The 16678-nt window shown below is 38.7% G+C and overlaps 1 protein-coding gene across 1 annotated transcript; it reads left to right on the top strand.

The window, feature by feature from the left end:
* The first annotated feature begins 1391 nt into the window (after positions 1 to 1391).
* Positions 1392 to 9338, top strand: LOC139963374 (uncharacterized). Its single transcript, XM_071964061.1, has 5 exons — positions 1392 to 1473; positions 3620 to 3783; positions 6763 to 6867; positions 7536 to 7721; positions 8215 to 9338. The coding sequence occupies exons 1-5, from the start codon at positions 1455 to 1457 to the stop codon at positions 8386 to 8388; spliced, it is 648 nt and encodes a 215-aa protein (XP_071820162.1). The 5' UTR covers positions 1392 to 1454; the 3' UTR covers positions 8389 to 9338.
* The last annotated feature ends 7340 nt before the right edge of the window (positions 9339 to 16678 follow it).

The raw sequence follows: 16678 nt of genomic DNA, 5'->3' as shown, positions 1-16678 counted from the left end.
GTAACGCAAACCCAAAGTATCCTCTTCAGTAAAACGTTCCTCGTGCACGCTTTGCAACAGTGACTAGGTGACCCAGAGCATTTATGTTTGCTATGTTACCTAGGTTGCTCTTTCGGTGGCTCAGAAAAGCTATTAAAATGTAAAAATGGATAAACAGACAATTTGGTAGAGTAAATATACTACAATGAGCCATATGGGATACTGGGAATTTTAACTTTTAATCTCAATTTTCGACACTTAAACTGACCAGTTTCTCCCAAGTCTTCAGACTTTATCTTGTCTCTTATTTCACTTTGTTTTAATTTAGAAAGGAAGGTATTTAAATCGTAGATTTTATTCTTCTTGGAGGCCATTGCTGGGTTATGTAGACTTATGTAAAAATGCATCTTGCGAATAAAAAAAAAACCCGACTCACATTGGGGAGGGGGAGGGGAGAGGTGTTGGGAGAAAAACACTCCTGTCCCCAGTGGCGTAGGAAGGTACTTTTGAGTGGGGGGCTGAAGACTGATGGCCGGCCTGGGGGATGGGTATAAGGGGAGGGGGTGTCCCCTCCCCATTGGATATTTTTTGCATTTCCAGGTGGCCTCAGATGCAATTTGGTCAATATAGCACACTTCAACACCCACTCCATTTTGTAAATAATTTTGCATTTCACCTGGCCTTAGATGCAATTTGGGGCTCCATATGAGATTTTTTCTCATCATTGGAAATGAAAAAGGGGTTTTCTGACTTGCGAAGCGGGGGGGGGGGCGGAATGATACTTCCGCCCCACCATATTTTTCACTGGGGGTGGGGCTGGCGCCCCCAGCCCCCGGTTCCTACGCCCTTGCCTGTCCCACACTTTCAAGAGTTTAAAACTGCCAATTGAGCATTAACCAGCTATCACACTGGACTTTATGGTGTGATTCATTGCTTCAAATTAACACTGTAGAATCATATCAACTTGTTTATAACCTGTAAGGTTGACATATGAATCTCCATGACTATAAATACCGCTCTGCCAACCAATAACAAGTGATCTATTAGCGCCTAGCTGTTTATTTCTAAATATTTGTCTGATTCCTTTCTTAGAATAATTTACAAAGTGTTGTAATTGCTTTTAAAAGTGCACGATAAGAAATACTTGGTATTTATTCTTGCATCTGTGGCAAATTTGACGAAACACGACAGTACGGTAACTTTTTCCGCCCAAACTTTCCGTTCAAGAGCAGGTATTGTTCTTTTTGTCGGCTTATGTTTTTTTTATGATTTTGATATTCTAAAACAATAGACTATATACTACAGTTATCATATTGTTATTTCCCTTGTGTTAGACTAACTAAATAGGGTTAATGAAATCTATAAATACGACATTTTGACTTCAGAATTTGTCAGAATCAAGTCAACTTAAAAGGGTTGCAAATATCTCGCTGCTGTTTGAAGATCTCTGTGCTGTGTTTATTTTCTGCAAAGAAATGACCTCTTACAAAATCAGTAAGTAATGACTATTCTGTTTTAAGTATATTACCGGGTATCAACATGTATATAGTATCTTTTCTCTTAAATGTATAAAATCACTTCAAATATATGTGTGTACACGTTATTTCTGTCACGTCAGTTCAGACGTTATATAGGTATACGTTTTCAAGAAAAGCCACTCGTGGAAAGAGTGTGAACATAAACAAATAAGTAAATACATACCGGTACCTAAATAAATAAATAGTTAACATTGAACAGCATCGCTATCAAATTGCATTGACAGTTTCGGTTTCTTTATGGATTAAATGTTTTATATTAAATATACGTATACCTTCGTATTCATATAATTATTGTTGAAACGAGCAGGTTATAATATTATATATATATGTAAGTTCGTTGCATCGAATGGATGCATACATTTTGGTAACCTCGAAGTGAAGGTTTCTATGGTGATGACGTAACTTTTCCGACAAATCACGAGCGACTATTGCAAACCTGTTTTGGAAAAAAAATCGCGGCCGGGTCATAGTAAGGTGGGTTTTTCACCCAAGAGCAAACTACGGTTTTCCCATCTGAAATTACTTTCTAAATTGATAAGATACCAAATTTTGGTTAAAATGTTGTAAAATGTCGTAAACGTAACTGCTGATTTTTATTAATATATTATTATTATTATTATTATTATTATTAATAAAACACTTGGCCTTTCTCAACTCGTTTTTTCTTCTTCAAGTTTTATCAGACCCCACCCGAACACTTTCTTAAAGGAGCTTTATCTGGTATGCCGGTAAGCCGGATAAGATTAAGATAAGATCAAGCACCGTAATTCGTTCTATTGAGCGGGGCGGTAGTCGGGCAACTCATTTTAAATATTTTATACTATGTCTTAAATGTACATGGGTAAAGCGTTATACCAAATAACGTTTCTGCAGATGGGAAGTTATTTGTAATCTTCATCTTAAAAAAGTACGGAATAGCGTATTTGTTCAATTGTAATTTTCAGGTTAACGATACTGCAATGAATAATACTTTTTACCAAGGATGTTTATCCTGCTGAAAATTATAGAAATGAAATTATCTGCAACAAGTCATTTTTAACAGTTGACTAATATCGTCTTCTATATTTATTTTTTTTTGTATCAGAAGCGCATTGAGTAAGAAATCTGTTGGATTGATAACAATCGTTTGTTACCATTTGTAGATTTTAAGCAGAAATTCCTCCCACGTCCTATTTCATTTGACCATATTATACAGCATTCTCTCGGCTACACGAGGGAATTGGAGAGATAATTTGGTATTGTTAGCAATGGTTGTAGTAGTAATTATACAGATATGATAGATGAGTCACAACTTATTCCTTTTCCTTCACGGCGTATCGACAATATACTTATAAGATATGTCTTTACAATCCCAAACAGCCATCAACAAATGGAAAAATAGTTTGATTCCAGTGACCAGCAGTGGCAGATTATTTTACGTTCCTCTTTTGCATACTGTAGTGAGAGTAAGATATGTTATTTACAACATTGTTTATTCACAAAATTCTGGGCACAAATTACCTCCTTTTTGTCCGTAAAATTAACAGCGAACCCACGTTGTACTTTAAGTGGGAGACATGAAAAAATATTTGATCATCTTTTTGGGGAATGTGGGATCACTTCAAATTGTCTATTAGATATCGAACAATGTATTCTGGGGAGGCAGTTCGTTTTGACGAAGCAAGACATTTTCTATTGCTGATAAGTTGCTCTCGAGACATCCTTACAATTTTCATACTTTGTACTTTTTAACAGATTATTAGTTAGATATTAAATAATGAACTTCCACTTGTAGACGAATTTTTCCACTTGTAGACGAAAGTTCATTCTTCGAGTTGAAAAAGTCTAAATGATCAGAGGCGTCGAAAATTTCCATTTGATATGTTATCTACGGCTTTTCAAAACTGCAACTTTCTTTCTCAATTATAATTAGCTTCACGCTTCTTTTCTTAAAAATCACTTTATGTTCATGCCTACTTTGTGACCTGTCACTTTGTGACCTGTCACACATTTTTTGACCCACACTATGGATTTTTACTACTGTTGAAGAAAGTGAGATGGAAAAATTATTATTATTATGAACATTATTAATAATATTTTTATTTTTATTTTGACTTTTACAGAGCAGACGTCTGCAGGACATTCCTGTTTACTTGTTTTGTTTGTTCTCACGATGACGTCACCAACTTCCGTTTCGTCTGGCTCACAACTTCCACGTTTGTATCTGATTGCCAAGAGTTTATTCTTCCAGATAAAAGAGGCGACATGCCAGCTACGTTCGAACATAGTAAGAGACCTCAACATACCTTTATGATGCCATTTTCTTTTTTATATTTTTTATATACATGTAACAGAAAAGCAGTTATATAAAAAGGATAAAACGATGAAGAAGAAGTAAGTTTAGCATGAAATCAGAATTCTATCAAAGGCTTCAGCTCGCCTTTGAAGAAGAACCTTCCCAGCATTGAAACTGAGCCAGGTCCGCTTATTTTCACACGTTTACCTTTGCAAGCTTTTGCAGTATATATAAGTAGTTTGACAGTTTCTTCTCCCTTTGACAAGCAATAAATAAACGATAACAAATTTCCAAATTGATCTTATTATGACATTAGTTTGCATTGGATGGAACAACTTAACCCGACAGAGACATCCTAATTTTGCAAGTTGCATTGCTGTGTAAGTGCCATTAGAGATATGTCAATGTGTCACACCACAAGCTGATATATATTCTTTACTATGTATTTTGCAGGGACGTAATGACGGTCATCCGGTCCTCCTCCCTCTCAATTATAGAAAACTATCAATTGCCCCTTCCAATCGCCTTATAGCAATAACATGTCGGTCTGTGTTCCTCGACCCCTTTTAAGACAAAGCGTTGCGACTTTCATATGGTAGGGTCGACAATATACGTATCCAACAACATGTATGCACGCGGAATAAATATCGGATTTGGTTTATAGCGTATGAAGGCTAGTGCCCCCACCCCCTCCCCTCAATAGCTCTGCATGGGCCTGGTATCAGGTTAGAAAAACTATCATGGCTGCGAGGAGTTATCAAGATAAACTTCGTCAAATAAATTTGAACAATTTCGTAAAGATATCACGTTTATTTACCTAGACAACACATCTTAATTAGTCGTGTTTCGTATATTGGCGTTGTAAAGTTGTTTGCATGCAAAAACATTTACTCAAACGGCTGAATTTGTAATTCTGTAGGTCGGATATCCGGGCTTTTAAGTGACCTCATATCAAATGGCATCGTATGGAGTGACAACATGTAGTAGCCTAATTGTGCACACATAACTAAAGTTAAACTAAAAAATTGTGACTATATATTGAGATTGATTTCTAACTATAAAGATATATCCTACGCTTTCAGAACGCATGAGCTGGTAACTTTCTTGCTCATATTTGAATGACTAAACGATGAAGTGTGGCATGATCTAAGCTCTTAACCAATGAAACACCGCAGACCCAAATTGTGCCTTCATAATGGAGCCTGGAAAGTCACGATCTTCGCGAAAACCTTTTTGATCCGTTTCCTATATACACACGCTTGTACTCCATTCAACACTACATAGCTTTGTGTTTTAACTCCACACGCATGACGTAATGGAAGTGGCGACATGTGTACAAGCGAAAAAATATGACTTTACTAAAAGTTGGGAACTCCATACGACAGGTTATTTCAATTTGTTGTGATACCTCGTGATTTTTACACATGTACTATCAGGGGCGTAGCGAGCGGGGGGTGTGGGGGTGTCACACCCCCCCCCCCAATAATTTGGTCGCTGTCGGCAAATTTTGGGTCTGTCGGCAAAAGGAGAAAAGGTGAAGAGAGCGGAAGGGAAAGAAAGAAGGAAAGCTGAATAGAGAAAAGGAGAACGGGAGCTTCTTCCGTGCCAAATTTGACTTAAAACATGCACCAGATTGCATCTAAGGACGTTTCAAAACTAAAAATTTTCCAAAGGGGGAGGGGTAGACCTCTCCCCTATTTCAGTCACCACTTCCAGATCCGTCGGCAAATCAAATTTGACTTAAAATATGCACCAGATTGCATCTAAGGACGTTTCAAAACTAAAAATTTTCCAAAGGGGGAGGGGGACACCCCCTCCCCTTAGACCCCTCCACCATTTCAGTCACCACTTCCAGATCCGTCGGCAAATCAAATTTGACTTAAAATATGCACCAGATTGCTTCTAAGGACGTTTCAAAACTAAAATATTGCCAAAGGGGAGGGGGACACCCCTCCCCTTAGACCCCTCCCCCATTTCAGTCACCACTTCCAGATCCGTCGGCAAATCAAATTCTCCACACCCCCCCCCAACAAAAAAACCTTCGCTACGCCCCTGTGTACTATAACCTTACTTCAAAACAACGAGTTTAGGCGATAGCTTTACCAGGTCACTCACCCACGCCATGACAAACTGTCTATCTATGCTTAGTTTCCGAGAAATACCATGCTTGATGCGCTCAACTTTGATGAACTGTAACTTTCCAAACAAGAACAAAGGGAGAAATGGGTTTAACGCCAAACGTTCACCTCAGTTATGTCAAAAACTGCGGTTATGGCAGTATGACGTCAATATGACAACAATACATAACATCCCTGTTATATATAGAGCAGTTTGTGTTATTCTTAGCACACGGTCTATACGGAAGCAATTATGAACAAATTTAGAAGATCAACTGTACTCGAAACAGGATGTTGCCTGTTGTCGGCATCTTTGAGGCCACTTACATACTGGTACAAGTTCAATATTGTTAGTTAGTCACAATGATTATAAAAGAAAGACAGTTGTAGCGCCAGCACATGTGCAGAATTGTTTTGTTTTTTTTGTCTTGTTTTGCAGTATATATTTTGTTTTTAAACTTTGTTGTGTTTCATTGTATACAATATGTGTGGGTCGCTTAACTTGACGTAACACTGCCATGAGCACCTGATTACATTTTCAATATATGTCACGGGTGGGCACGACCAGGGTCCAGAACGGGGAGGGAGGGGGTTGGGTGGGGAAGGTGGTTAAGTTGTTTGGTTTACTTGCGCAAATTCTATCTTGGGTGATTTTGTCTTAAACAGTACGTCTACATCTAGAATAACCAAAAATTTACCACACACAATCAAAGCGGAAAGTTATTCACGGCCGCGGATAGATACCAGGTTATGACAGAGAGCTAAGATTATTAAAGCTACTTCCAGACGATAAATTAATATTTCCAATCAGAATGTCTTCAAGTAACATTTTCTCCACGTATTGTTATTGTAGACTCGAACTCGGAATGTACATGAAGTAATTCTCAGGTCTGAGATTAAACCTATTTCCGGTATAGAAGAAATCGTTGAAGGTGTCGGCTTTTTCAATCAAGAGCAGGTAAATATAAGAACACCCCTCCAATCCCCACTCCACCCCCCCCCCTACCACAAAGAGATATGTTTGCACCTCTTATATGTTTATATCGGGCTTGCTTTAAAGTTAAAAATCACAGAGAGGCTAATTGAAGTTCAAGTTGCATATACTTCACTTTAAATAATATATAGGCTACGAAAGTATGAGTACATAGGGCTTTATACCAGTGGCGCAAACACCAGTTTTCTACTGTATAGGGTGTAGAGGGGCTAACTAGTATATATGTCGCCACGAAAGGGGTCTAAGTGTATATTGGTCACCCCTGCTTTCTGAGAAATTTGGGTAAAATGGACGGTGCAATATTGTGCTATATTTTGCAACTTTCGACAAAATGTTGAAGAATTGTCTTCTATTTATAGGTTGTACCGGACGAACTTGTTACGTACTTACTTGGGGAAGGGGTTTGCAAGGGGCATGGATGCTTGATACACGAGTATACGAGCTTAAGATGGGCACTTCGGATTCTAGATGGAACACTGTCTTGGTAAAGTCGTTCGAAGTCAGTTATGGTGTTTTAGTTTTCGATGCTGGGCAGAGGCTCAACTTGTCACCACATAACAGTAGACATGTGATTGTTACGGTTAAAATTGAACAAATCAACTTTTATATACATTTTTTGACTGACTTTGCAGATAGATGAAATTCCAAGACTGTTACTTAAACATTTGGAGTATCTTAACGTCTACCAGGAGTTGCTGAGACTTTTTCGCCAAGACGAGGAGGATGGCATTACCGACGACGCCATTTATACCCACGAACGTCAAGTAGAGCGAATCAGATCGAAAATTTCGCTTCTAAAGACTAAATTTCATTTGATGGTACGTAACTTCATGCATTGTCATTCAAATATAGGTAATTACTTTTCCACGTCGAGATCACTCTATGAACATTATGTAACTTTGTCGAAATCGGTATTACCATTTCAGATCTTAGGCAAAAGAATCGTGGATTTAATCTTTGAAAGCCTCCATATAGAGGAGTGGATTAAGCCTTTTTCCTCATAATGAATTCTTGCAAATTCAAGTCCTCACGTTGGAAGGCTTCATTGATAGTAAATTTTCTCTGCTACATTGAGCGTCTTCTTCCCAAAACATCCTCGAGGGTTGGGTTCTCTCATTTTTTTTTGGGGGGGGGGGCGGGAGTTAACAGGTTTTTGGTTCTACAAAAATCAGATTTTATTAGACCAAAGTATAAAACTTACGAGAACAAAGTTATAATGGCAATATTTTTGAAGCAAGGATTAATTACTAAAGCTTCTTATTGCTTTCAATATAACTTTATCTCTGATTATCTTTCTCTTCCTCTCTTCAGATACAAATATTGGGACATACGTTTGATCCTGCCTCCGTACCGCAAGTGACCTTTGACACGTGTGACGAGGACATTACGATTTGCGTTTCGAAGCGTGGAGTATACATTCTGCAGGAATTTGAGTATTACATCAGGCTAGCGAGAGAAAATTTAGCAGATTTATTGGCGAACTAGCGGCTAGAATATTAATAAGAGAGGGAAGTAAAGCTGATAAAAATGTATGGGAATGTTGGGAAAATTTAGCCTAAAAGCATTTGAAGTTGTGGTATGCCAGCCGAACTGAAACCAATGTCGTATTTTAATGGAAGAAAATATAAGCATACTTATACTCATACTGTTTTGATATACGGAGTACGGTTGAACATAGTATTTGAATACAAACAATTGTTAATAGTAAATTAATTCACTTAACAGTTATTTATATTTTCTGAACATGATGTCATTAAATTATATATATATAGTGCGGAGAATTCATTTAGTATGCCAGCCGAACTGAAACCAATGTCGTATTTTAATGGAAGAAAATATAAGCATACTTATACTCATACTGTTAACTTATATGATGTACGGTTGAATATAGTATTTGAATACATACATTTTTTTAACAGTTAATTCATTTGTTTAACATGTATTCTTATTTACAAGATGTCATTACATTATATATTTATGTTGGTGTGGAGAATTCAGTCAGTATACATCTCTCAGTTTTAAATAAAGAACAACATAAAATATTACTGTCACGCCCATAGGCGTAGGAGGCGGGGGGCTGGGGGGCTGCAGCCCCCCAACCAATTAATTTTGTGAAAATTCGGGCAGTATGCTGAGAATTTTTCGGGCACCTACTGGAAGAATAATAATAATTTGCAGTGTGTTTTTCATTTTTCTTTGGGTGAAAATTCGGCAACATGCTGAGACTTTTTCGGGCATCTACTGAAAGAATAATAATTTGCAGTGTGTTTTCAATTTTTTGGGTGAAATTTTGGGCAATATGCTGCGAATTTTTCGGGCACCTACCAGTGGCGGAGCGCCCATACAGTCAGAGGGGCGGATGCCCCCCTGACGGACTCAAATGGACTGCTGGCGCCCTTTTCAGCGTTTTACCACTTTCTACTTATTCGCGATTATTGACTTTTTTATTGCGATAAATGGCGATGACACCTATTTATTCTTCGTTTATCTGCATATAAGCTAGGCCCGGAAAGGGTCATTTCCGGCGATCTAGGGAGTATCTTTACTCAAATTTTGTTTTCTACGCTCCGCGCCAACCGGTGGTGGCGATCCGCTTAGATAGTGTCGAAAGCGCCCCTACAGACCATTCTCTACCCCCCCCCCCGACCAATACCCCTAGCTCCGCCACTGCCCTTACTACACTCAAAAACGTCTTTGCGAGTACACTACGAGTAATAGCTACTCTCTTAAAACACCATCGAATATACAAATTACAATGTTTTTACAGACTTTCAATACCCCTAGCTCCGTCACTGGCACCTACTGGTAGAAGAATTTGCAATGTGTTTGTCAATAGTTAAACTTATATTGTTATCCTTATTGTTGTAACGAATTCCCCAATAATTATAACCAATATGGAAGGGTAATAACACGAAAAATGCTTTATGTTATTGACATGTGATGTAATAAGCGATGAATGCCTATATATGATATGCACATTAAGATGTGGAACGCGCGCGGAGCGCGCGAAAAATTTTGGTTATACTTTTCGGGCAAGTGGTTACAGCCCCCCCCCCCCAAATCAAATGAGGCTCCTACGCCTATGGTCACGCCTGCATTGTATTTTAGCATTCCTTGTGGGTGGAAATTTCCACCGGGTAGCCTAGGCCTTTGCAAATTGTTCATTTCTTCTTTCGAGTAATGTATGCAAATTCTAGGAGGTGAACAATGGGGAGACGGGTTCTTTCTCGGATAATGTATGTAGATCCGAGCAAGTGCACAATGGGAAACGGGTCCATAGGAATTCGTAGATTGTGCTTTGGCGGGTAAGGGCAGGGGTCAACTTAAGGTCGCTATATAAGGATTGGGGTGTGGTTGGATGAGGCATTCTGTGTGAGTCTCACCACCGTCCGGTCTTCGCCGTCTTATTCCTCGGCTTCTGTGTGTTAGCCGTTAACCAGGCTTCTCTGTATGAGCCTATAGGCTTCTTTGTATGAGCCTAAAGACTGGGAACGTTGATATTTTGTGGCGTTGCGTTTTAGCCTAAGCCGGCGTCTCCCAGTCATGAGATCCCCGGTTCGATTCCCCGCCGACGGCAATGTGTGTCGTCTGGCAAGGGTGTTGTTCAATAACAACTTCCTGACATGGACGTTAAATGGATGTGTGCCGAGAGATTGGCTTCGGTCAGCTTGCGAGTCTACAAGCCTCCATGGCTTCTTTCGCGAGTTCCTGCTTGCGGGAAGATCACATATACATACATACATATCAGCGTCTCCTGAGGATTACTGTGTGTATCCGTTCTTGTCTTATTCGACGAAATCATTTTGGACACATTTCTGTGTATATGTACACCGCAAAGGGCCGTTTTACCGTGTGTTACGTCCCTGGCCGTTTGATCAAGTTAATCCGGGATTTACTAATAGGACGATCCCGGTTGCAGTGTTGGGGCCCGACGGCTACGCTGGTGTGAGAGGCTCGCCGTACCGTCTGGAGCTTCCTGCAGGGTACCAGCCGGAAGAAATCTAAGCGATAGAGAAGAAATCTAAGCGATAGAGAAGAAATCTAAGCGATAGGGAAGAATTAAGCGATAGGGCAGATCCTTAGTAGAGTTATTTGGAAGGGTTGGTTGGGTTAGCGAATGCTAACCGACGTGTGTATTTTTTGTGTTGGGTATATATATGCTTCTTTTGTCGAGACCAAAAAGTCATTGGTCGAGTTGTAAATAAATTATATGTTTCATTTCGCTAAATTCTTGGTAGTCTGTCATTTATTTATGTCATTCGTCTCGGATGTCGAACGCTAGGCAGATTGAGACGTGTCCAGGTGGGGGATTACTCCTTTACTTGTGACAATTACATTAGCAATGTAATTGTAGACTTATTTTAATTAAATCTGTTAAGTACATGCAGTTGCAATAGTACCAAATGCCATCTGAGGTTACCATCTGGTAATCTTGTCGAAATACTCACTCTAGATATATAACTTGGATAAACTGCATATGTGGGTCTGGTCCATCGAGTACCATAACCGGTTTCACCTTTTTCATCGGAATAAAGTGTCACAACTCCCTACAACATGTGTTCTTTGTTCAGGTGAACTATACTCGTGTTGACACTGTGTAAATTCAAAGCATGGTATCAGAAACAGACCGAGTAGGTTGTCTCGAACCAAACTTTGTTGTACACCCACCCAATCTAAGTGGCAAACTTGTAGGTATATTTGAAAGGAACATCAAAGAAATTCTTTAATAAGAACACGCCTGGTGTGCTTAACGTAGAACATTTGTTACACAGTTTGGTGAGATATGACTATATAGTCCTATGGAATGATAGATTCCTTGGGTTATATACGTTTACCCTCCCAGTATCGTCCAGTTTGTGTAGCTTCCTATCCCGTGTACTTTGATAATATGACCTGATATTACAGAACACTGTACATGCTTACCAATGTAATACCATGTGCATTGCTTCGGGTAGCATACGCCCATTAAAAGCCCCATTGACTTGCAAACTAAATCACAAAAGTAATGTGGTCTTCAAGTCTAGATAGAAGATCTCAATAGATAAACGCTACCCATCACCGGATAGCTGACAGGTTGGCATGTTATGTGACCATCAAATTGTCGTATTATGACCATGTATTTATTTTGCTCCACGAGCCGGACGTTTTCGTCACTTGTAATCAAACCTCTTCACTCAGTCGTTAACATTTTTCGTACGCTGCTCCTGGGAGGCCTAAAGGGGTCTAAAATTGCCTCAATTGACCCAATTTTCTCACCACATGTACTTCCATTCATACTCTTTAACATGCTATCCACAAAAAAACTAGATCATGATTGAAAACAGGTCAAAAAGATGTTCTCCTGCTGCTTTTTGGCACTTTTTATGAATGAGAACCCTTGGGGCTGATTGAAATAGACGCTAATAGTAGTATGCCACCTTCGATTTTCACTTGGTGGTGGGATTAATGTTCTTTCTCAGTCTTGATAACATAGATAGTACCACGTCATACCCTGAATCTAACAGATAAAGGCTCTGCTGATGATCACTCTATATTATTTTTCCTTAGTGACGGTCTCCAGATATATGTCAATACGAAGAAATTCAACTATTTCTTTGTAGCAGTAAGGATACCTTTAAATACCGTGTTTCGTTTTTATACAGATGCCCATATGGTCCATGTACAAGTATGTGTTACAACACTTTCATTGTAACAAAAGTAGTCAGTTTCGTTGCTATACGAGGCGACAAGTTCTCCTGGTTATGCTAATTCTCATATAGAACGTCCTCCCATCATTAACCATAGAATAAAATGCCTGGGGGGAGGGGGGGGGGTGGGATGGGGTGAATACCACACCGGCGTAAGGATACTATAAATCTACTAGTAGCAGCTGGTATAAGGCTACTATCGAGCTATTTCTACAGGTCTGGTAAGCCTATATTATCTAGGCGTCTATCACAGATTGTACACGTATTCAAGTATATACTGTACGATCAAGGTACGCGGAACAACGTTTTCATGATCATAAATTATCTTGATAGATTATTGATCACAAAAGTATAAGCTATCGTACCACTTTGTTTGTTCTATTTTGAACCAAGGGCGTAGGAACCGGGGGGCTGGGGGGGCGCCAGCCCCCAGTGAAAAATATGGAGGGGTGGAAGTATCATTCCGCCCCCCCCCCCGCTTCACACGTCAGAAAACCCCTTTTTCATTTCCAAATGAGAAAAAAAAAATCTCATTTGGAGCACCAAATTGCATCTAAGGCCAGGTGAAAATGCAAAATTATATACAAAATGGAGTGGGAGGGTTGAAGGTTGCTTTATTGCACCAAATTGCATCTGAGGCCACCTGGAAATGCAAAAAAAAATTCCAAAAGGGAGGGGGACACCCCGTCCCCTTAGACACCTCCCGGGCCGGCCATCAGTCTTCAGCCCCCCCCCCCCACTCAAAAGTACCTTCCTACGCCACTGTTTTGAACTCTTATTTAACATCTAAATTTACGATCGTACACGTATTCAAGCATATACTGTTTCGTCGAACAACGTGTTTTACAATAGAAGTGCTATACTGACAATGTTTGAACAAGTTGCATTTCAATGTTTGGATGAAAACAATTCTTTAGACTACGGAATTCTTTGAAAAAAAGTTAAATAAAATCAGGTATCAAATGATTAATATATATATATATATATATATATATATATATATATATATATATATATATATATATATTGTTGTTAATGAAATGGAGGTAAACGACAAAGGCAAATGGGTACATATAATTGAAAACGTAATGTGTTGGAAATCCAGAACAGTGCAAAAACACCCAGTCTCCACTGGGGTTCGAGCCCGGGCTTCCTGCTTTATATGCGGACACCCTAGCAATGAGGCTATGGAAGCTGATTGTATTTCCAGAGGTTCGACACCGGTAAGGAAGGGCGTAATTCCACTGCAGTCATTAGTCACCTGTCGAACAATATTGTCTTTTTTGGGGGACTTTCCCTCTTAATTTTCTTGTCATATTTTTCATTGTGATAGTATAAGCAGTATAACTTCCGAAAACAATTCCTGGATATTCAAGTCATGCTAAAATTGTCAACATTTTACAATATAATTGCCACTACCACCTGTATCTAATCAACTATGGATTATTAGTGCACGTTACATTACCGTCTCAATAACGACTGTTGCACATTTTGGAGACACACTTGTTTTTCCCAAACCGACCATCTGAAGCCATATGGCGGGGTCAATATCTTAACATTATTTCTGCCTTTCTATTTGTTTTGTTGTTTCCTGAACTATCCATGGTTGCACCCAAATGACAATTGAGACCATCGATACTGTAATCGTACGGTAACATACGCCCATTAAAAGCCCAATTGACTTACACACTAAATCACAAAAGTAATGTGGTATCTTAGTCTAGATAGAAGTTTGCATTAGCTGAACGCTACCCATCACTGGATAGCTGACAATTTGGCCTTTCTTGGCATCATCAATTTTCCGTACCATGACCATGCATTTTTTTGCTACGAGAGCCTGAAGTTTTCGTCACTTGTAAACAAACTGCTTTACTCAGTCGTAAACATTTTTTGTACGCTGCTCCTGGAAGGGCTAGACTGGTCTAAAATTGCCTCAAGACCAATTTTTGCACCACATGTGCTTCTATTGATGCTCTTTAACATCCAAGCCACACAAAAGCACATCTTAATTGATAAAATACCAAAAAAGGTGATCTCCTGCTCCTTATTGGCACTTTTCCTTAAGGAGAACACTTGGGGCGGATTGATATAGACGCTAATAGGAGTATGCCACCGTATATGGTAGGCCATACGGGAAATAATTGCTGATTTAATGTCCGTACGAATTAAAATTATTACCGGTATTAATTCTATTTAATACCGGCATTAATTCTCAGCCAATCACCATGCAGCTTCATATGCCGGTATTAAATATAATTAATACGGGTATTAAATAGAATTTATACGGGCATTAAATAGAATTAATACGGGTATTAAATAGACCAATCACATCAGCGAATTTTTCTACCACGTAAATAGAATTAATACGGGCATTAAATAGAATTAATACGCGCATTAAATAGAATTAATACGGGTATTAAATAGACCAATCACATCAGCGAATTTTGTTACCATGCTCAGTCTGAGCTAGTGTTAATCCCCCAGCGTGAGAGCAGTGTAGTTGTAGCTAGCAATCAAGGTACAACATACAACGCATGGCACGCATGACAGACAAAGAACAATATTTGCATGATTTTCGTCGAGAAGCGAACGATACTTGTATGCAATTGACAAATGTTGACCCTCAATCCCAGTCCGATGTTTTATCAGTTCGCAATGCTTTGAACCGTCTTGTTATTCTTCGAAGAATGTACACTCAAAAAAATGAAGTGTTAAATCTGAATCGTAAAGTGTTGAATTTAACACCCCACCCTGTTTGGATTAGGGACAACACCCACCGGGTTAAATTAACACTTCAGAAGTGTAACATAATATAACACTTTGCGAGTGTTGCCTTAACAACACCCATACAAGTGTCAAAATAACACTTCCTGGTGTTGAAGGTACACTACAGGGAGTAAAATTAACACAATAAAGTGTTCATTTGTTAAAACTTCTGGGTGTCAACATGACACTTCAGGAAGTAAAATTAACACCATAAAGTGTTCATTTGTTAGCACTTCTGGGTGTCAAAATTGCACTTCAGGGAGTATAATTAACACTCTAGTGCACATTTTTTGGCCTTCTGGGTGTCAAAGTTCTGCTTCAGTGAGTAGAATTACCACCATATAGTGTTCATTTGTCATCTGTGTCAAGATGATACTTAATAGACTCTCAACACACAATAGTGCTCTCTCGTTTATACTTCTGGATGTATATTTAACTGCTGGTTTGTAAAGTTTTACATGTTTATTATGTAACGCAAATACAATACTGTTATGTAAAATTTTGCCAGAAAAGTTTACATCGCACCCGTTTAGTAAATATTTTATACAGGTTTTAGGTTAATTATTACCTAGTAATTAGGTAAACAATATGGATGCATGTTTGAATCGCTCACAGCAGAAAGTTACATTTAAGAGAGAGCAAAAAGCAATGACAACACAAACAATTCAGAATGTGGGATTTTCAGCAATTAAACACCCTACTACCTTCCTATTCCAGAGGTCCATATATTATATCCCATTAAATGTAAAAGAAAAAAATTTAGGCTATAAAAGTATTGTCTTGTGGAATTAAGTCAACTTAAAAGTGCCAACATTTTCAAATGCTACAGTGCAGTTACTTGGTCTTTATTTTTTTGCACATGCCTTTTGGTTTCTAGATTAAAGACAAAGAAACAACTCTTCCCAAAGTCAATTTCAAATAAGCAACAACTTTAGAAAAATTCTGATCCATGGGATGAGAAAACATGGAGTGCTGTGTATGATGACTGCTACACTACAGTGACTATCTCTTTGGTGTTGGCAAATGCCTTTTGGTATTCCAGATTAAACGCAAGAAACAACTCTTCCCAAAGTCAATTTCAAATAAGCAACAACTTTAGATATATGCTGATCCGTGGGATGAGAAAACGTGGAGTATTGTCTATGATGACTGCTACACTGCAGTTACTTTGTCTTTGTTGTTGGCTCGTGCCTTTGGTATTCCAAATTAAACACAAAGAAAAAACTCTTCCCAAAGACAATTTCAAATAAGCAACAACTTCACATACATTCTGATCCGTGAGATGAGGAAACATGGAGTTCTGTCTATGACAACTGCTAAAC

The sequence above is a fragment of the Apostichopus japonicus genome, chromosome 22, assembly GCF_037975245.1.
Source record: "Apostichopus japonicus isolate 1M-3 chromosome 22, ASM3797524v1, whole genome shotgun sequence".
Taxonomy (NCBI): Eukaryota; Metazoa; Echinodermata; class Holothuroidea; order Aspidochirotida; family Stichopodidae; genus Apostichopus; species Apostichopus japonicus.
This window is presented reverse-complemented; position numbering and strand designations above follow the sequence as displayed.